The 22436-nt window shown below is 36.8% G+C and overlaps 1 protein-coding gene across 5 annotated transcripts in view; it reads right to left on the reverse strand.

Moving 5' to 3' along the window:
- Positions 1–252: 252 nt before the first annotated feature.
- UBE2D3 (ubiquitin conjugating enzyme E2 D3) overlaps positions 253–22436 on the reverse strand; it is a 30486-nt gene continuing 8302 nt past the window's right edge. For 4 of the 5 annotated variants that reach the window (XM_060115554.1, XM_060115564.1, XM_060115573.1 and 1 more), the window contains exons 3-8: positions 14933–14996; positions 14813–14862; positions 7612–7689; positions 6333–6438; positions 3990–4083; positions 253–1754 (exon numbers count right to left, since the gene is read on the reverse strand). In XM_060115554.1, coding sequence (XP_059971537.1) covers positions 1709–1754; positions 3990–4083; positions 6333–6438; positions 7612–7689; positions 14813–14862; positions 14933–14996 — 438 coding nt within the window. In that variant the 3' untranslated portion in view covers positions 253–1708. The remainder of the gene's footprint in view (positions 1755–3989; positions 4084–6332; positions 6439–7611; positions 7690–14812; positions 14863–14932; positions 14997–22436) is intronic. The other variant, XM_060115583.1, reaches the window with a different exon arrangement.

Consider the following 22436-nt stretch of genomic DNA (forward strand, 5'->3'; position numbering starts at 1 on the left):
TTTCCACATCTGTGCGCAGACAAGGAATAAGATTGCACATAAGTGTAAGCAGTGCAAAAATGTGGAAGTGGAAAAGTCACCGATGTGCTAGAAATTGAATACAGGACTGTAAGAAAGCAATGGACAAATCAAAATAACTAGGAAAAAGTAATAAAACTATAGGGTCAGAATTAGGAAGGGTGAAGAATGATAATGCCCTTGTTACTACAGAAGTTAAATAAGTGGCACAGATAGCACTTGTCAAACAAAAAATAATCCAATAGCATTGACTTTTATTCATTCATGTTAAGTCACCTGAAATGATATCTGTTGCAGTTAAATGCTCATTAATGTAAATGGCTGAACAAATTCATTTTAATGGATACTCACTCCATTAAAAAAAAAAAACTCAATATCCCACATAGTTAAGTCACTTCAACATAGCCTTATGACAACTCCCACACCAAAACAGTACTTTATTTTGTAAATTTTGACCCATTATTACTCCCATGTTATGTTTTCAGCTGTCAAGTGTACAAGGTGAAGAAAAAATTTAGTTAGATGGGGGTTGCACCTGGAAAATAAATTTCTTAAACTCCACATACACGTTTCAAAACTGCTGGGTCCCAAGTCCATCAATGAACTCCCGGGCTGCCAGTATCATGTGCAGCATACTAAAGCTACACTATCTGAATAGCTTATTAATTCTGCATAAATCAGGTCAAACAATGTGTCAACCTGTAACAGACTGCACACTTTTAACTGAACATGGCAAAATATTCACTCTCTAGAACTTTACATCATCATTTGATGTCAAACAATGAAGCAAATCCCAACAGTATATACAAAAAACAGCTTTGCATTTACAAAAGATTGTTTCCCATACTGATTAATCCAGGCAGCTAACTCATTGGTTTATGCAACTTTATTGAAGAAAAATAAATCAATTACTAGCAGAGCTATTAGTTGATCACTCATCCATTGACAACTTGCATCATTTATTCAGTGCTATATTAAACAGTGTATTGGAAGATAGATTAACTAATAGCTCCAAGCCTCCTAACAATTTAAATGAAAATTACAAAATGTTTGAGACCCTATTTTGGAATACAAAGGGTGTTTGACTTCCAATTTCCATTCTCTGTAGAACAAGAACAGGTCATTCCTTTATTGACATGCATAAAATACATCACATTTTCTGTTCTGCTGATGCTATAAATTCAATACCAATTCTCCAGCCACATCAGTTATGAGCATAAAGTATATCATGTAACCTCAAATCTCTAACAGTGGAAGGCTTACACAAGATGGATGCTGCTAGAATAATGCTGCTTCCTTTGATGTGGCAACTGAGCATCCATCTCCCTCCCCCTCTGATGATTCTTCAGCATGTTAGAGCAGTGAGGAATGGTTTTAGTCTCATAACCAAGTTAGAGTGAAGACATTGGCCACATAATACACATGCTCCATTTTTTAAAAAATTCTGAATCTTGGGCAACTGTTCTCTTGTAACTACTTTACAGTTTCTAAAAGCAGTTATTGTCCAAAGCTGGAAGAACTTAAGTCTTCTCAGATGAGCATGTGAATGAATGGAGGGAGGTAAACAAAAAATAAAATTAAAAAAGATGAGGTCTGATAGGGGAGCAGCCGGATAAGAAAATCAAAAAAGGAACAGTAATTTAAAGTTTATTCCAGCTATAATGCAGGTTATTCTGACTTTAAGGTAGCATCACATGGCATACTTCTGAGTCCATTCCCGAGATATTCTGTTGTACCTGTAAATAAAAAAGATGTTATTTAAAAAGTTAAAATAATTTTTAATACTTAAAAGGGAAGGAAAGAATCTATTTTACCTCTAGACTCACCAGGGAGTCACCTTTAATGGCTATGATTAGAATAAAGCCAACAAGGAAGAAAAAGCACTGATACTCAAAGCACTGTAGGAAACGAGAACTTTATGCTTCAACACAATGTCCTAATACACTGAAAGCAGTATTTTAATAAACACATAGAATGGCTAACAAAAATCAAAGACCTTTTCTGTCTCCTACCACTGAGCTAATGTTCTATTAGAAACTCTACAACTAGTATCCATTCCAACAAATTTTAACATTAAAATTTTTTTTACAATTCATCAGAACAGCAGATTCTGTACATCTATAGCAATTTCCATTAAAGTCAGACCAAATAATGAACTAAAACATTTTAATCTGAATCCTAGACTTTGAAAAGTTACTTGACCCTGGATATTACCAAAAGAGAAAATGCCTTTGAGACTTCGGCACAGGCAGAAAAGTAAGACACTGGGTTAAGGTGCTAAAAGAGCAGTAATTTTCAAGACGAGGTGGGTGTGTCATGTGTTCATCAAAACCACGTTACTTTTTTTTTTTTTTTTTTTTTTTTTGCAGTACGCGGGCCTCTCACTGTTGTGGCCTCTCCCGTTGCGGAGCACAGGCTCCAGACGCACAGGCTCAGCAGCCATGGCTCACAGGCCCAGCCGCTCCACAGCATGTGGGATCTTCCCGGACCGGGGCACGAACCCATGTCCCCTGCATCAGCAGGTGGACTCTCAACCACTGCGCCACCAGGGAAGCCCAAAACCACGTTACTTTTAAAGTGTGGTGATTGGCGCTAACAAGCCCCACTTGAGACCTGATGAATGAGACTCTGGAGTACAACTGGGGGCATCTTTGTTTTAAAAGAGCAACAGGTAATTCATACATGAGTAAGGTTATTTATTACTGAGGAAGATCACTAATACTGATAAAATGTTACCAATTTCTCCTTGTATTACAACCATGCCACAGGCTACTTACCCGAACAAATAATGAAGTGCTAACTTTAAGAAACAAATATATAAAAGGGCATAGGAGAACTTTTGATTTATATTTACAGTTTGACCTCTATAAAATATTAACTAACTTCATTTCAAACCGAGAACTAAACATAATTCAACCATTTTTCTAACTTTAACATATAAAAATTCTTTCCTCCAGTTCATGGTTACCTCATTTAAGGATACCTCTTGTAAAGCCAGCACTTTAAAACAAAGGTTTTTATTTAGCATACGGGGAGCCACAAAGTATAGCTGACACTAATGCATGCTTGTCAGTAATGAACATTTAGTATAGATGGTGAGGCTTAAAAGTGTTTCTCCCTTACACTGTTACCTCTTGGCAAAATTTTAACCAAGTTACCACATTCCATATAGTACTGAAGTTTAAAATATACCAATTTTAAAGTTAAAATTTAAATACTGTAGTAGTTTGAAAAAGAAACTCAAATTTTCTTTTCTTACTGGTGCTAGATAACTGGTTTGCCATGCAAAAATACTCTCAAGCAATAATGACTATTGGGTATACTTTCACGCTAAACAGAGATCAAGCAGTTAAATGTACAGTTTTCAGAAAACTGCCACATCTGTTACCTTTTGTTAGTTAATCCAGTGCCTTAATGCATGCAGCACTCAAGTGCTGGCAGTACCATGAATAAGCGCACCATAGAGTGCAGATCCTCTTACCCTACAACATAGCGTATTTCTCTGTCCACTCTCTTGCTAACCTATTGTACCTAATTGAACAAGTATACTTAGCATTAATTATAACATACAAAAGTTATAATGGTAAAGTTGTACATACATAAAGAATTCAATATATAAAAAACTTAGACCAAATTTTTACAACAGTACCGGTATTTTTTTTCAAAAACATAATTGGGGTGAAGAAAAAATACCTTTCTTCCTCAAAACAAAGTGACAAAACATTGAACATGTTAGAAAAATAAAACATTTTAGATGGGCTATTTATTGCCACATAAACCAAAACCTAGTAATTAAAAAAAAAAAAATCACATTTCAGTAACTGGCTTTCTGTACATTTCAACTATCATCTTACCAGAAATAAGCATCAAGTCTTCTTGGCGTTGCCATGACGACTTACAGCAAAGTATAAGCCTAACTCATTAAGAAAAGCCACTTTTTATACTGCTTTCTTAAACTAGTACATACTTACTTATCTCTGTCTGTTTTATAGATCCGTGCAATCTCTGGCACTAGGGGGTCATCTGGGTTTGGATCACATAGCAGTGAACAAATGGATAAAAGAACTGGAAGAAAACAAATGCCTGTTACCCATCATCAGGAATTTGGATACATACAAGTATTTAAAAACATGTATTATAAACCTCAATCTTCAAAAGATTTTTATTAGTTTATATCTTAATCTCCGTAAGACAAAGCTTTACAGAGATTCTGCTTTATAGGAGACAAGTTCCTGGTAGGTAAGAAATACTAAAAATAGATATTTGCTGGCATCAAGTTTACTGATTAGCTATAAAAATCTGCCAAAATCAGGGGTTCTAAGACAATCAAATGATGCCATATTAGTTTACATTACTTTTTTTTCTTTTTTCCTTTTTTTTTTTGCCATTCTTCAAGCCATGTGGGATCTTAGTTCCCCAACCAGGGATAGAACCCGTGCCCCCTGTAGCAGAAGCGCAGAGCTCTAACCACTGGACCACGAGGGAATTCCCTGTGTTACCTTTTAAGTTAAGTGGTATAAGAATTTAAGTAACTGGAGTTTCTTGGTACTCTGCAGGGTGGGGGGACCTTGAATAAAAATATCTGGGGAACATCTGTGCAGTATTATTCTTAGCTGTTTGTCATGATAAAAAAATCCACTTTCTGTCCTGCTCTCGGGGGAGTTTCACAGAAATTCACAACTGCCCCCACTGACTGTATGTTTTGTCTCCCTGAATTTATAAGGTAGAGACCATATCCCAAGAGTACTGGTTAAATTTAACAACGCCAAGATCTATTACTAAATGGGCCTTCAACTCTAGCTCTTACCCTGCCCTGTTCAAAATATCAACTTAAAAGATGCCAAGCATCATGGAACATGTACCTAATTCATTCTGAATGTCTGTTATGTGCCAGACACTGTGCAAGGTTTTTATAAAAGTTTAAGATATAAAAGCTTAAAGTGGTCAAAAAACATTATCGCACATATAATTTTAAACCCAAGTGCGGGGGCAGATATAAAACTAAACCCACATTTATAGAAGAAGTGTTCAGTATTACAGTGCATTTCCAACGATGGTTAAAAAAATAACCTGGAACCTAGTATTAAAGCTTTCTTAATACCAGGTATCTGGTGTTAACAGAGTCTGATCTGAAAAGAAACTTGAATGTAGCCAAGAGGGTGAAAAATAGGCCTAAAATTATGCCGCACTTGAAAGAATTACAGCAGCATTCACCCAAATTGTTTTTCTTTCTCCCCGCAAAAAGTATTTCCTATCAAATAAAATTTTGGGAACGCTACACAGTCCCTTTAAGGAGATTCAAAAGCACTGTACAAGCATATGAGAGGCTTTATGATGTCCTGCCTTAAAAAACAAATGAACAAACAAAACCAGTTTCACTTTGCATTTACCATACTCATAAAACTTTTGGTAAAACACTATTAACTATTTCAAGAAACAATTTGGGGAATGCTGCAGTAAGTACTCAGCCAGAAATTGAGAATGCTTCGAGTTAGCTGCTATCCTCAAATATCTGAAATACTGTCATAATTAGCAACGTTAAAACTTAATTTTGTGTACTAAGGAATGTCAATACCCAAAAACTGTAAATTACTAAAAGGCAGACTTCCTCCCCATTAAATAGTTTTGTGTTAGATGATTTTATTTGTGGGGTAAAAGCGACATAAAAGCCACCAGAGTCATTCAAAGAGTAAGAGATGGAGAGACACTCCATCTCCATCTGGGATATTGACATGGAGACTGGACAACCTATTAAAAATGTCACATAATGGATCCCCATTAAAGTAGAAGAGCAGAATTTATGTACAGACCTTCCCAAAACTATACATTTTAGACTAGTATTAGGTAGGAACAACCTACCATGACCACAAAACACCTAACTAAAGCTTTTAAAAAAGGTTTTTTATCTAAAAAATAATAAACACAGGAAAGCAAAACCACAATTTTTCTATAAGAAAGCTCAAGTTTCAAAAGCTCTATTAACTTTCGGTATATCATTTTAGCTAAAAGGCAAGGACTGTATGAGATGTGCAGGTGGCTTGGGACTGAAAAATACTGCAGAAATCAATTAAAATAAACGTTGCTACTGTTATCTGCAAATAATGCCTCCCCCATTTGAATGTTAACTTCTTCCCACAAAATGTTTTTAAATCAATACTGATGAACGAGCAAAAATGATGTAACTTCTTGTTCCTTTCCCCACCTTTATCAAAAAGTTGTCATTATAAAAATACTCAGAAAAGTAGGCCCAAAAATGAAACTCCTTTAACTATTAGAAAATCAGCCTCTCAAGACTTTCTCTAAAACTATTTTACCTTTAGAAATAGTTAAAGCAGGAGACCACTGTGATCTTAGAATATCGAGACAAATGCTGCCATTACTGTTAATATTTGGATGATAAATTCTTGTTGTAAATGCAACCTAAAAACAAAAACAAAAACAAAAACTTTAGGTATTTTTCCTAAATAAAAACAAGCACCCTAAACTCTGGCAGAAGACTTTAGCAAGACTCAAAATACTGTTAAAATTCTAAAAAATCAAATAGCTAAAACCTAATTAATACACCTAAAAGGACCAAATATTACAGCAACTGGTTTCTATATTCTGACCAAGATCCCTCAGGGGCTCCCCTATTTTTAATTAAAATGGAAAATACAAATGGGGCAAAAATTTTATTGTCAATGATATGGTGGGTGGTTCTGAAGGTTAACTTTTGGCCCTACCATATCATGAGTATCAAAGAGCCATTTGAAGGGTATTTAACATTCACTTAAAAATAAGAAACTTCCAAATGTAAACCAAAACACACAGGCCAGCTCATTTAAGGCATCGAGCTACAAAGGTATGTATTTGACCCTCCATTTCCACTGTACATAAAAAACACAAATTTGAATATCACAAAGGCATTTCATCTAAAAGAACTGTCATATTGCACCTATAATTGTGAAGATAGTTTTAGTGAGGTGCCAATGTTCTATATATATTATCTTCCATAGTTATTCATATAGATTGAGTTTATCTCAATGGCTCTGAAAAGTTAAGGACCACATGCTTTTAATACCTATAAACCAGTCACCCCAGTGCATTAAGCAACTCTTGAGTTTTGATAAATTTACTGTTACGTGTGCAAGCTCAAAGCCCAAAATGTATTACAGTCTGTCTGAACCCCAATACAAATACGGTGTCATTTTTAGCAACATGTGAAAATGCATACTTAAGTTGGATATTTGGAAGCCTAGTATTATAAGACACTAGGGGTAAAAATCCAAATCCGTATAAGCACAATAAAGGGGAAAATAAAAAAAGCTTTCACATGGTATATTTGAGCCTTGCAACATTAAGGATACGGCAATTCTCACCTCCACTTACAAAGTTCAAATCCAGATTTAGCTGCTCTTTAAGGTTAAGAGTCAGCATTCAACATCAGTGATTCAACTCAATATATACATTCATCCTCAATTATTCCTATTCACTATACATTCATATCAATTTAGCCTTGACTTACACAGAACCCTAATTTCTAAGAACTAGAAATTCTTATTTCTGGAATAGAACACAAATCTATACTCACAGATTTGGAGGGGAAATACTTGCCTTAGGTGGTTTGAAGGGGTAGTCTGTAGGAAAATGAATTGTCAAAAAGAATACACCGCCTTGATATGGGCTGTCATTCTGCGAAAAGAAAAATATGCTTAACTCTGCTATTTTAAATGTTATTGCTAGATAATTCATGTAACATTTCTATTTTCTAAGCATTTCTCTAATATGAAGCAAAATTACCTATTTACACTGCAAGAGTCTAAATTATTCCACAATGAAGTTCGTATTAGTGAAAAATCACAATATTTACTACAGAACAATGAACCCTAATTTACGTAGATCCTACTTTATGTAAGTTAAAGAAATTTAGAAAAAATAACCCAGAAACACAAGGTTCTAGACCCCAATTTTCACAAAGTATACTTAGCAATAAAACTCTACATAATAATGTACCGAATTATAATTTGAAAATATAAGTTTACATTTATTTGTAGAATATTTCTTCTAATGATAGTCATATATACACAAATGGCTTTGTAACTCAAGAAGCTATCCTGGTTACTGGCAAACCAAAAAGTTAGGTCTTGTAGGTAACATAACAACTCCCTTCAGTAGGAGAAGTAGAACAGAAACAGAATATGTTTTTAAAGAAAGTTTAGTTCCCAACTGGCTCCTCAAAATTCTCATTTAAAAACCATGAAGTCTTGGGACTTGCCTGGTGGCACAGTGTTTAAGAATCTGCCTGCCAATGCAGGGAACACGGGTTCGAGCCCCGGTCCAGGAAGATCCCACATGCCGCGGAGCAACTAAGCCCCTGCGCCACAACTACTGAAGCCCACGCGCTCAGAGCCAGTGCTGCGCAACAAGAGGAGCCACCACAATGAGAAGCCCGCACACCGCAATGAAGACTAGCCCCGGCTCGCCGCAACTGGAGAAAGCCCACGCGCAGCAACGAAGACCCAATGCAGACAAAAATAAAAATAAATAAATTAAAAAATAAAAACCATGAAGTCTTTTCTTCAAAAACACACTACTGAGTTCTCTACAGCCAATCAATACACAGGATTACTAGATTTGGAAAACTGTGGAATGTTTGTTTGGTCCATTTCAACAGAAAATACAAAATTTTAAGCTACAGCACTACTTTTTCTCCTTAGCTGTCTTGCCCACTTTGAGTATGAAGAACTCCTCAGTAAATAAATACTATACAGTGTTAGTATGAAGTAACATTTGGGAATAACATTTGCTAGAATTTTACATTTAATTTATTAACCAATAAAAGGAAAAAGATATTGTTCCCATTTTATGAGTTGAGTAAAATAGGACTTGAAATAACTTAGTGAGTATACAATTGGTACACGATAGAACCAGGATTCAAACCCAGGTCTTCTGAAAACCCCTGCCGGACTCGGATCAAAGAGTGACGACAAAAGATGGTGACCCAGTCAAGGATTTTAAGGTCAACGTTTTTTTTTAAAAAGGGATTGCGTAATTGTCTCTGGCTATGCAAAGAGCCAACCTGAAGACGTGTTTGAAAATTTGAGTTATTACCAAACACCTATTCCTCTGCATGTGAGTGAGGATGTATACAGCACTAATATGAGCCTTTTTCTATGCTCACTCTGTATATGAGGCAAATAACCTTCACAGGTCTGACGCTGTAAGTTCATTTAATCCCCAGACCTCTGTAAAATAATTAAACATTAGTTGAATTACTTTAACTCTGCCGTTCTATTTACTAAGTATATGTAAGGGACACAGAACAATTTCTTATCTTGATGAGTTTACAGTCTGGTAAAGAGACATACAGTGAAATGTTATAGCTATTATGACAAATGAACAAGGGTATATACCTGGGCTTTAAAGGAGAAAGGTCAACTTACTGATAATCAAGTTCAAAGAAACATGACTATTAAATGGAAGTACTACTCTCTAAATAAGTCTTTCCTACTCAAGTCCCTCCTTTTCATAGTGCCTACAAAAAATTTTAATTCAAAAAACTAAGACTGCAAAACAGCATTTGAGAAGTATAGAAAAACAAAGCAAGGCACCAGAATGTGATCCGAACTTATTAGACCAATATATCATTGTTAAATAATAAAGCTACATTAACTGGAAATAGATGCTTCAAACAGCATACCCTTTTAGAAAACAGGCTCATACTGAAGATATATGTTTGTACTGAGTACAATTAACAATTTAAGGGTAATCCCAAAACATTAAGTTTTCATTAAAGCCAATTCCAAAAGTTCTGTTTAAGCTTTCATTCCAACTTTCATACAATCAAGCACTGTATCTGACTGTTTCTTAAAGGCAGTCTAACAGTAAGATTTAGGCAAAGCCAAATTTCATTTCACTTTTTCAAAAGAAAGAACTTACAGAATGAAAACATTTCAATGTTACAAATTAACACTAAAATTCCAGCAAATAAAAGAGGAAAAACTGGTAAAAACCATAACCAAACTATGTCATCTAAAAAAATTGAGGCTCTGTATCAAATTTACCATAAATTGACAGCAAACAAATACACCAAGAAAAACAAAAAGGAATACACTGATCAGCAAATTGACCGAATCTTAGAAATCCAGAATACATATTGTATCTCTTTTTTAGAAACCTTCTAGCCTTGTTTTGCTCAAAGTTGTCCAAGTTGCTTCTCCCTCAGTGTCTGTACTCTTCCCCTAAGGCAACTATAACGTATTGGTATTCCTACGGGTCCATCTTCTGCTTCTACCTCCTGTCCCACACTTATTTTGGGAACTCCGGAATCTATCTCTAGTGTAGTTATTCATCCCAGGACATGTATTCAAATGCCTACTGAATATTTCTACTTGGATGTCTCATGTGTCAAAGACTCAAACCACAATCGTGAAGCCACAAACTAGGATCTCATCATTGATTCTTTCCCATCTCCTCACAGTAGTTACCAAATGTCAAAGACCCTTGAAGTCTCCTGAACCAGACTCCTCTCCTTTATACCCATGCTTTAGTTCAAGATCTTACTACCTTTTGTCTACATTATGGCAATGGTTTACTATTGGTAGTATTCCTGCCTTCACTCTGGCTTCCCTCCAATTTATGCCTCATGCTAATGCTGAAGTGGTCTTTTCAAGGTACAAGTTACTCTCCAGCTTGAAATCTAGCACAGCTTTCAAGATTAAAGTTCAAACTCCTGTGCTTTAATGATCTGATTTCCACCCATCTATCTAGTTAGTCTCATCTTCCACCTCTTCTCCAGAATACACTCTCTGTATTGCACATAAAATAAGGATGTTTCACATCTCCTTTTTCTCCTGTTTCTTTCCCTACTTGGAATAGTCTTCCTTACCCACAGGACCCTACCTATACTACAGGGTCCATCTTGTGCTTAAATGTCTTAAAAAAGATAAATAATACAGCTCTCCCTTTAGTACAAACTGCAGGCTGTCCTTTTTAAACTATCTTGTTCTGTACACTATTATCCAACATAATTTTAACTAGTGTTTTCCTCTTACACTAGACTATAAAACTCCTTATAGAGTAAGGTACGGGGCTTCCCTGGTGGTGCAGTGGTTTAGAGTCCACCTGCCGATGCAGGGGACACAGGTTCGTGCCATGGTCCGGGAAGATCCCACATGCCGCGGAGCGGCTGGGCCTGTGAGCCATGGCCGCTGCGCCTGCATATCCGGAGCCTGTGCTCCGCAACGGGAGAGGCCACAAAGTAAGAGGCCCACGTACCGCAAAGAGTGAGGTACTAAAGAGGAGTTTTCACATATTATTAGCCTTCGCAGGAAAAACATAATAAACAACATAAACTGAAAAATTCACCCTTATGTAACAATAAAACAATACCCACTGCTTTAGTTCAAGATCTTACTTCAGATGGACCAAATATTTTACTTCAGATGGTTTTTGTATCTGATTCTGCTCAGGCTGCCAACAGTTACATTATTCACAGATACGGTACTTTCTTCTACGGCTATATATCACAGATTAGATGGAAGTTAACGTGGTTCTCAAAATAATTTCAACAATGTCTGTCAGCTCCGTTTACAATTAAAAAAAGTCAAGCACATAAATATCAGAAACAATAGGTAAGGAAGTTAGTTTCTCCTCACTGCATCAATTCTTCATGGAAATTTCCCTTAACATAGCACAAAATAACCAACAAAAGTTTAAAAACCACATAACGAGCAACACTGCCACCTTCTTTCAACGGTTTATTTTTATCGGCATTTGTGCTTCCGCAGTGCCTTGCCTTTGGAAAGAATAAGCTAGCACGTAATTTTTAAGAACCAAGCATTTTTGTCCAATCATCAAGAAGATTTCCTTACTATAATCCACCAAAATCCAATAGTAACTCTGTCATGAAACCTCAATTAGACGATCCACACCTTACAGAGTCAGAAATCTTTAGTTCTGTGACACTGCCATCACTTTGACCTAAGAAGCACTCCAAAGCAAAAGTAATTTTGTTAACGTTTATTCTTCCAGCAAATCTGCAATTTATGGATTGTTATGCCACCACTAGCCCTACTGTTTTGGGTCACATCTGCATGCCACTAACGGTAGGCATACTAACAAAATAATATTATCTAATCAAACCGTGACGTTCTGTCATAAAGATGCAGTCAAAAGCCAAAACAGCATGGTTGTTTCATTGATACACTTCATAGTAAGGATAATTGTTAACCATTTACAAGCTGGCATCTAAACTTAGGTGCTTACTTACAAAACGCGCAGTTAAAATCTGCATTTTGGGTGAGTTTTTATAACTTATGACTCATTCCTGAAATTACCCAACAGTGAAAATTAACCTCCTCAGAAAACAAGTACATTTCAGAGACTAATGTTACTAAAGCAGAACTATGCTGTTATGGTATAAATATATTTTTTGCTCTTGTTAATCAGGGAATATTTAAATAGTTCTGAAAATGAAATATCTGTTTTCAAAAGCAGAAAACTGTTATTCCTTTATATTAAAAGGTTGCTGAAAAAAATTAGCAAAGCATAGCCATAATCTGAAATACATATAAATGAAAAATGTTTCCTGAAAGTAAAAGCAAATTAACAGCTGAAAAATTCTTCAGGATAAGCAATCTTCTTTTTTTTTTTTTTTTTTTTTTTTAATTTTTATTTATTTATTTATTCATTTATTTATGGCTGTGTTGGCTCTTCGTTTCTGTGTGAGGGCTTTCTCTAGTTGCGGCAAGTGGGGGCCACTCCTCATCGCGGTGCGCGGGCCTCTCACTATCGCGGCCTCTCGTTGCGGAGCACAGGCTCCAGACGCGCAGGCTCAGTATTTGTGGCTCACGGGGCTAGTCGCTCCGCGGCATGTGGGATCTTCCCAGACCAGGGCTCGAACCCGTGTCCCCTGCATTGGCAGGCAGATTCTCAACCACTATGCCACCAGGGAAGCCCCAGCAATCTTCTATTCTGTGGAAAATTACTAACAAACTCCTCAATTATGCTTCACTTTGATTTACTATAGGTGTATTCCTTACCTTTTGGAAAGGAATAAATAAAATAACGAAGACTCAAAAGTCCAGCAGAAAAACATTACGCTGATTTAAAAGTTGGTTTATTATGCACACCACCCAGTTTTAAGTCTTGACTACCAACTCTTTTGTGCTTTATTAGTACAGACAACTAATTTTTATAATGAGACTATCTTAAAGCACTCTAAATCAAAGATGAGCTTTATTTGGTATAGATATGGCAAGGCATTTTACTGAATTCTTTGCTTTGAAAATTGGTGATCTATAATGGGAAAATTCTAGAAGTTTCAACTGTAAGTGCCTAAGTGGACCTGGTAGAAATTGTGGCAGACACACACTTTCTGAAGAAAGAAGGCAGCTGCTACTCCACCCCAAGCTTGCAGAAGGAGGGTCTAGTGACAGGGTTTTTATGTGAAGATTGTCAACGTGTAAAACACTGTGTGGGCCAGCACCTCCCTGGCGGTCCAGTGGTTAAGACTCCGTCCGCGCTTCCGCTGCAGAGGGCACGGGTTTGATCCCAGGTCAGGGCCAAAATATAAAACTTTGTATGGGCCAAACTGGGTAAGCCATGACTTACTTAACTATGTGTATTTAAGGGGGGGCGGGGCTGGGCGGGAATCACAGTTTTGTCACCAGTTAGACAAAAGCAAGCACTTAAAACAGTAAAAATAGACCTTGAGGTAACTGGAAACAACCCTGACTCTGTAGTTTTTTCACTAGAATCTCAATCACAGACACATCTCAAATTGTTAAACTAAATATCCCCCCTCTATGTGATTTACAATCAGAACTGCTGAATAAAACACTTGCTAAACCAACCCACCCACTGGCTAGCTTTTTTTTCCAAGGGCATTTCTTCTTTTAGAATTATAAATATCTACTTACTGACCATTATCTCACCTAGTACATTACTGCCAGTTATGTTGAGATTAAAATACCAAAAGGGGGAAGAAAGCAGAAAATTCAGTAACACACACACACACCCCTCAGAATAGAAACCCTTAGGTGCCTTCCAAGTCAAAAAAAATGTTAAGTATTGTTTGATATACAGTCTTACCCCAGGATGTTTTACTGTGCTCTAATTCTGTGAAACTCTTAGATAGTATCCATAATTCTGAATATTCAATTATCCAGCACATACAGTTTCTTATCTACCCGGGATAGAAAGGAATTTTGCTGTATTCAAAATATCACTTTCTAAAGACTTCCCTGACGGTGCAGTGGTTAAGACTCCACACTCCCAATGTGGGAGGCAAGGGTTCAATCTCTGTTCAGGGAACTAAGATCCCACACGCTGCATGGCATGGCCAAAATAAAATAAAATTATCACTATCTACCTAAAAATATTCAAATTTTACATGAAACTGAAGTTTTAAAAAACTCAAATATCAAAATAAGACAATTAAGCTAGATTTTAGGCAGCTACAATAAGAGAGTAAGATCTTTGAGTAATATCATGGTACAGCCAGAAAACTAATGGGCTATAAGTCAGGAAGCTCTGTGACAATACTTTACATTGCTATGAAAGAAAATTAGAATGGAAGAGATATTTGATAGGTCATAGAAAAGCTATACATACTCTAGAACCTGAACACAGGGACAGACACAATATACTTAACTAATGACCAACTGTTTCTTCCAAAAGCAGTGCAACAACTATGGCATATCTCAAATAAAATTACAATGTAATAAAATAAAGCTAAAGGCTTAATTAAAAATTACTAACTACATCAATGCTGGATTTTAATTAAAAGCAATACTTAATTCTCAGTACTTACAGGTCCCATAATTGTGGCTTGCCAATGAAACACTAGAAAAAGAAAACACTCTTGTTATTATCTAAAAATACACAAGCTTTTTTGAAACTAACCATAAAAATCAACTTGAAAATTACTTACTATCATCCCCAACTGGACCTGCAGAACATTGTGCTGGAGGGTCACGGGCCAAATCACTAAGTTCCTACACCAAGACAGAAAATGCTGGATCATTTAACCATAATAGAAAACACAAGCAAGTAAAGACAGTCGTCTGCTTCCAGTTATTTTTACACCATTCTTTAAGGGACATATAATCACAACTTACATCAACAATACACTCTATTAGGGAAAAAAATGTAAGTAACCCTAGTCCAGTTTCTGGGACACACTAGGCACAGTTATTTTATGGACACATACCAAGACAATCATCTCGGCTAGGGGTTCATAAAAGCACACACACACATCGCTATTAAGTTTTACTGCAGGCATACACCTCGTTTTCCCATGCTTCACGGATACAGGGTAGGGGTGTGTGTGGGGGGGTTGTTTTGTTAAAACAAATGGAAGGTCTGCGGCTACCTGTGCCATCTTCCTAACAGCACCTGCTCACTTTGTGTCTTTGTATCCTATTTTGATAATTCCTGTAATATTTCAAACCCTCTACCAGTAAAGAAAGATTACAACTTGCAGGAGATCCAGACTATTAGTGTTTTTTAGTAATAAAGTATTTTTAAATTAAGGTACATTTTTAAAGACATAATGTTATTGCACACTTAATAGACTACAGTAGTGTAAACGTTAACTTTTATACGCACTGGGAAACAAACAAAAAAAAACATGTGACTTGCTTTATTGTGATATTCGCTTTATTTGGGTGGTCTGGAACCAAACCCTCAATATCTTTGAGGTGTGCCTGTACATGAACAAAAGCTGTCCTCTTATAAAATGAAAAAGTTGTAATCAGACACTTTCCAAGGTTAAGAACTTAGGGCAGTTATCAACATTCATGTTATTTGCTGAGCTTTCAGACCATCTCAGAGGCTCTGTCTTAAATACTGTCTGCTGTCTTAAATACTCTGCTTTTTCTGAACCATACTACCCAGTGACCACATTTTCTCCTTAAAAAATCTCTCATGGGGTTAGGTAAGTACCCCTTTTGGTTTGATCTCCTTATCCCTCAATTCAACCTTGTCTTTTACTCAACATGGAGTATATCTCTGGAAAAACCTGCCTCTCCAGGTAGAAAAGCATTGCGCTCTTAGCAAAACAAGCAGTATCCACAATTCCATTTGACCTTATATTTCCAACATAAGTGTAATTTAGCCCTTCCATGACTTGTGCATAACCCATATGGATAATCTACTAAGGAAACAGAGTTGCTTCTTTACAAGTTTAAAAAAAATTATACAGCTTTATCTCTATATACCTATATATAAATTCCTACAGTACATGGATTTATAGACCTTTGAGATAATAATGGACTTCTAAGAAAAAGGCGGGGAATACACTGCAGGAAGACATAGCAAATATTTGCCTTTACTATGGGCAAAATAATGCACTTCAGAAAACAGCCAATTGTTCAGGAATATCAGCCTAGATTTATTCCATTAAAAAAAAAGATCAAGGCAGAAGAATTGTCCTTGGGGGGGGTAATCATTTTGCAATATACATATATCAAATTATTATGTTGCACATCTATTATGTTATATCTCAAAAATAAAACTGGGACAAAGGAGTGCCTTGATATGCACTTTGCCAATTTGCTTCTGAATCTCAAACTATGACTGCTTATAAGGTTATCAAGGCAGCCAGGGAATCCCAGGAGTCACAATCTTAAGATGACTGGAAGATCAGATCAGACTTTTATGCTTGCCCATGTAAATATACCTCATTTGTTCAACATATTTGAAGAAAGGAGGAAAATTCATTCCAAACACTTAGATTCTGATCAGTACTAATTACAGAAGCTCTTATCCCAGAGTTAAGCAACTAGTTAAAAGAAACACACTATATACAGCTTTAGCTTAGAACTGAATCAGTTTTTTGAGTAAAAAAAATATACTGGCAGCTTGAACTAATCAACTATCCAAATGACTTTTTCATAGGCCAGATCAACTCTCATAAAGCATTTATTTGCATTCCATGATCAGCCACTTTATTATAATGGCAAGCTACTTCAATACCATCTCAAGGTATATACTACTTTATTGCAGATAAGGATTGAGCATAGTCTAACTGATACGAAGAGAACTTTTTTCCATGTTCCAAAACTTATTTAACAAGTTCTGTTGTTTAAATGATCCACCAAAAAAAGATAAACCAGAAGCTAACTTATGCAGGCTAACTTCCTCTGCCAGAACGTAAGGGTCCAAAGAAGTCTATTTTAAGATTAAAAACTTACCTGTTCCAAACCACCCTCTCCCCTTTCCTACACAACGATAAAGATGTGAATTTTCAAAAATGCTACTAAAACCAAACACAAACTTGTGCATACAATTCAAATGCTCAAATATAGCATCATGAAATAAGGACAATGAATATGCACCTCCCTCAATATGGATCATCAGTCTGGAGTCTCACTTTTAATGCAATTTAGACCCACTATTTCCTAGGCTTATTTCCTCATCTCTAAAACACAATAGAAATGCCTGTTGTTACAGAACTTTTGAAAGAATGAATAAGATAAAGTACTTCAGCACACTATCTGGCATATAATGTATTAGGTGCTCAGCAAGTGGACCACCCACCTTGAAGGCAAGATTTCCTAGACAGGCACTCAAATCACTTGTTTACTAAACAAAAGCAAAACTGCTTTATAAATAGGCTACTTATTATAGCCTTAGCTTATTTAAATCTTTTGCCTATGTGATGAATTTTTATGCTTAGTTGTCTATAACATACTCTTCTAGCAATTATATGGCTCATGCTACGATATACATTAATAATACAAGGTCAGCAATTCGAGGGCTATTTGTGGACAGGGTTTTAAAGAAACCATGTTATTGAATTGTATGAATTTACTAATACTTGACCATTTCTGAACTGCAATTTCATGTGGTTCTACCTAAAACTGGTAAGCATGTGAACTCAAATATTACTAAAATGAGTTTCTTACACAGATCTACCCCAAATTTATGTACTTTTCTGTACTTAAGCACTTTTACATATGTTAAGAAAAATATCCAGCATTTTTAAATTAAAAAGTAATTTAATGATGGGTGGTCTAACAAAATACCCAAGTGATGTTGAAACAACTTCATGAAGTTCAGGAGTCTATAAAGCTGACCTAGAATATATCAACATCCTACTTCGAAGTTGCACATTTTATGAAAAATCTAAGAAAACATTTTTTAACGAGTCTTCCTGCACAGACATCTCTGAATCACTCAGCCTCTATATGCTGACATTTTCACTCCTTTACAGTGAATGTAAAATTTCAGAGAGCACTGAATTTCAGCTCTTCACTCCCATAACTTCAGGCTCTTATTCCCCTCAGATAATTTCTAAATGCCTTATTTTCCAAGTTCTCCATGACTAAGACACCTCTTAAGTAATACTCCAAGATCTAATATTCGGCCAAGTATGTACCAAAATCAACTTTAAAGTCAACATAAAAAAATGACCTAAAGTAATTTTAAGAATCAAAATATCTTTTAAATCATATACCAGCACTTACCTCAAAGATGCCAACTAATTCTCATGACATTATTATGTCCATAGCAGAAGCAAGTAAGATATAGAATATCTTGGCAGTGAAAATATATGAGAAAAAGCATAATAAGCCATCTCAGATGCTCTTCCATGCACCACTGTCTACTCAAACCCTCTTCTCCTACTTTCCTGGAAATGCTTTTCTCATACTCCACAGGTATGATTGTCGTGTTGGGGTGACTGTCAGCCACGATTAACCAACTACTCAGAAAGGGTAATCACAGAATTTTGTTCCATCTATCCCTACCCAAGATTTTCAAATTGAAGCTGGAAACGACACTTTTTCCTTCTCTAATCAGGAGCTGTAAGGATGTGACCTAGAGCTACTGGCAGGCATATGCCCTGAAATTACATGGCGAGTCCAGAGAAAAAGAGGCCACACTGGGCAGCAGAGATAAAGAACTTGGCATACAGATACACAATTTCAGTTCCTGAGGTTGTAGCTTGCTCTAATTCCTACAGTTACTGCTTTGATTGTTAACCACCCCAGTTTTCTTCAAGGGGCGGGGGCAGCAAACACAGAGTAAGGAGAGATCCGCTCTAAGCAGAGTGCTACCTGGGCCCCATTACCAATTATACACATTTTATCCCACGAAATGTGTTGCTTTAATCTTGCTGTAAAACATGTAAGAAATATAAATGAAGCAAAGTCTCAAAAGGAAACTAGAGGAAGCAGGGAGAAATCATGTGGCTTACCTAGTAAAGAGTTAAACTTTCAATAATAGGAACTAAAGATTAACTTAAATCCATTTCTAAAATAAAAAGTGTAATATCAGCTCAAGTTTCACCCAACAAAGCATTCATTCATTTATATGAAGACTACCTTTTTTGGTGTCAAGCATGTTAGGTCTGAAAATACCAAGATAGAACATGAATGCCTCTCCCAATAGACTGAGCTTAAAAAAAGCAGACATAATACAAAACCAAAAAATTATATTTCAAACAACCTGAGTGCTTAAAGTAAAGGCATTCAACTGCTTTGTGAATCCTGAAAAGGTTATCACTAACCTTGCCTGGGTTTAAAACAGTGACATTTGAACTGGGTCTTGATGGAAGGATAAGCATTCAAGGTAGAGAAACTAATTCAAAACCAGGGGTTTGAAAGAAAACAGGCTGTAAAAACTTGCTTGTAGTTTGGTATACCAGAGACACAACAGGGTACCGGTAAGGGAGTAGCAGATGTGGCTAGAAAGGTTAATCAGGGCTGGATCTTTTGAGAGTCTTGAATATTATGGCAAAGACTATTCCACAGCCAATGGGAAGTCACTGATTTTTAAGCAGAAATAGTTTTTAAGCAGGAGTAAGACAAATGAGATTTGGATTTTCTGATGTACTAGCAGTAGTACACTAGGAGTGATTGACTTTTTAAATTATTAATCCTAAAAGCAGCCATGTATCTGTATACCTAGCTTGATATTTAAGCTTAACATTTTTACTGTATCTCTTTCAGATTTTAAGTTTTGCAGATATAACAGATCTCTCATGTACTCCCCAGATGCCCTTCCCTTTCCCTGACAGGAGGTTAACACTATCCTAAATTTGGTTTCTGCCATTTCTCCACCTTTTCATACACTACTACACATGTATATAGCATTGTTTGTGACAAGGTCAAGGACTTCTAAGAACCTGATGAACTACTGACCCTCTATCCCCCAAATACACATGCCCACACAAAATTTTACTTAATATGGGATGTCAAAGACCCTCCTCACCCTCCAAATTGTAGGAATACTGACTACAAAGGATGTATGAGTAGATAACTACATTAGGAAACTATAGCAGTAATTCAGGTGAGAGAAGAACATAAACTAAGTCACTGGGGATGAAAAATATCTTAAAACACTGATCACTTTACCCTTACAACCACCTTATGGAAATAGGTCTCATCTCCATTTTACATTAGCCCCCCCCCCCCCCCCCCCCCCCGCTTAAGAGGGGAAAGGAAAGACTGAGTGCAAATACAGGACATGCTGCGCTTCAGGATGGGTAAGAAAGCAAAGTAGTGTATGTACTAGATGACCTGAAAAATAGGTCCAGGGATACATTTAAGGCTGCTTTCTAAAGAGTGTCCTTGCATCAAAGATGTATTTAAGTTAAAGAATTTGATATGGTACTTGGCAAACTGGAGAAAAAAAATTTCAATCACACCAACCCAACTCTTCATCAAGACCACTGAAATAAGAAAATAGTTGGCAGGGGAGTTTGGCGCACACTAGCTAAATGCTCCACTCACCTTGAAAGGACACTGGATCAAGGACATATAATACAGGGTACGATGCTAAAAACTGTACGCTTCATGAAAAAAAACCCACCAAAGTGAGACACTTCTCTGCCATGGTGTGCTCTTTTGGGGAAATTTTCTCCTTTCGGGATCATCTTTCTCTGAATTGCTTCTCCTGAAACCTCCTGAACACCTGGCTAGTGTGAGAATCCAGGCCTTCTCCCACTGGGAAATACGTTTCTCCCTTCCCTTTAAAAGCCTAAATAGACCGATAGGAAAAGGAGTCAATCAAATTTCTCTTACAGGCAACCAACAGGTATAGCGTAAGCCACTGAGTGTTCTCATCTGGAGGTACATGATTAAACATTAATGAGTCTGACCATTCATTATGTGGGACTCAAAACAGAAAGCCTATAGTTTGTTTTGAGGAAGATCTTTGCTTCTATCACCATGGGACACAGTATCTTTGACAATTGACTGTTGGAGATAAAACATGAAAAGGCTGAGAGACACTGACCAAGAAGAGAGGTCTAAACATACTGCTAAATATTTGGTTTTTGTTTCTCTAGTCTCTCTACATCTTCCTCACTCGATATGAAATGACCAACCACAGACTACAAAGAACAGGAAACCAAGGCATTGAACAGATTAGAGGCTCTGAGAGATGTTAGGGAAGTATAAGAAATGATCACTGCCTCCAAAAGGCGTATAAATTGGAAATACAAGAACTATTTATGAATAACTACAGAGCAGCCATATGAGTAGATGAGCCTCTCGTAAGATTTAAGACCTCCGGTAACTATTATTTACACATTCTGCTAAACATTCTTTCAATGACAGCCACTACTTATACAATATAACCAAAGTCAGCATTTAGGAAAACAAAATCTGTTTAATCAATTCTGCTACTGAAGTGTAACTCCCTGTATAACCTTTTCTAGTTTGTCCAGTTCCATCATTCTCCCAAGGGCTGGCCAAAATTTAACCCAGATGACTACTGTGGTAAGGCCAAGTACAGTAGTTAATTACGATATTAAGTACAATAATTACCACAATGTTCCACCATCATGTTATCCCAATCTCTGCCATCCATCTTGCATCATCACACAAAGTCATAATAGCAGTACAGATACATTTCCTATCATCACTTTTGGGAAAACTTGAAGTCCATCCCATTACTGCAAGTTAATTTCTTGTATTTTATTCAAGAGTCCATTTCTTTCAAAACTTTTACTTGACTTCAAGATTTGTATGAGCATGGGAATCAACACTAAAAAAAGAGCCCTTGGGACTTCCCTGGTGGCACAGTGGTTAAGAATCTGCCTGCAATGCAGGGGACATGGGTTTGATCCCTGGTCCGGGAATATCCCACATGCCACAGAGCAACTGGGTCCACGTGCCACCACTACTGAAGCCCACGTGTCCTAGAGCCCGTGCTCCACAACAAGAGAAGCCACCACAAGGAGAAGCCCGTGCACTGCAACGAAGAGTAGCCCCCACTCTCTGCAACTAGAGAAAGCCTGCGCACAGCAACGAAGACCCAACACAGCGCCCCCGCCCCCCAAAAAAGGACAGCCCTTGCCTCTTAAACCTATACTGAGCAACATAAAATACTACCTTGGGAGCTGGATGAGATGAGGGCATGAGGTAGGAAGCAAGGAGAGTAAGTGCCTTTAAGAAATTCTGAAATAAGAATCACCCTCAAAGAAC

The sequence above is a fragment of the Mesoplodon densirostris genome, chromosome 1 (genome assembly GCF_025265405.1).
Source record: "Mesoplodon densirostris isolate mMesDen1 chromosome 1, mMesDen1 primary haplotype, whole genome shotgun sequence".
Classification (NCBI taxonomy): domain Eukaryota; kingdom Metazoa; phylum Chordata; class Mammalia; order Artiodactyla; family Ziphiidae; genus Mesoplodon; species Mesoplodon densirostris.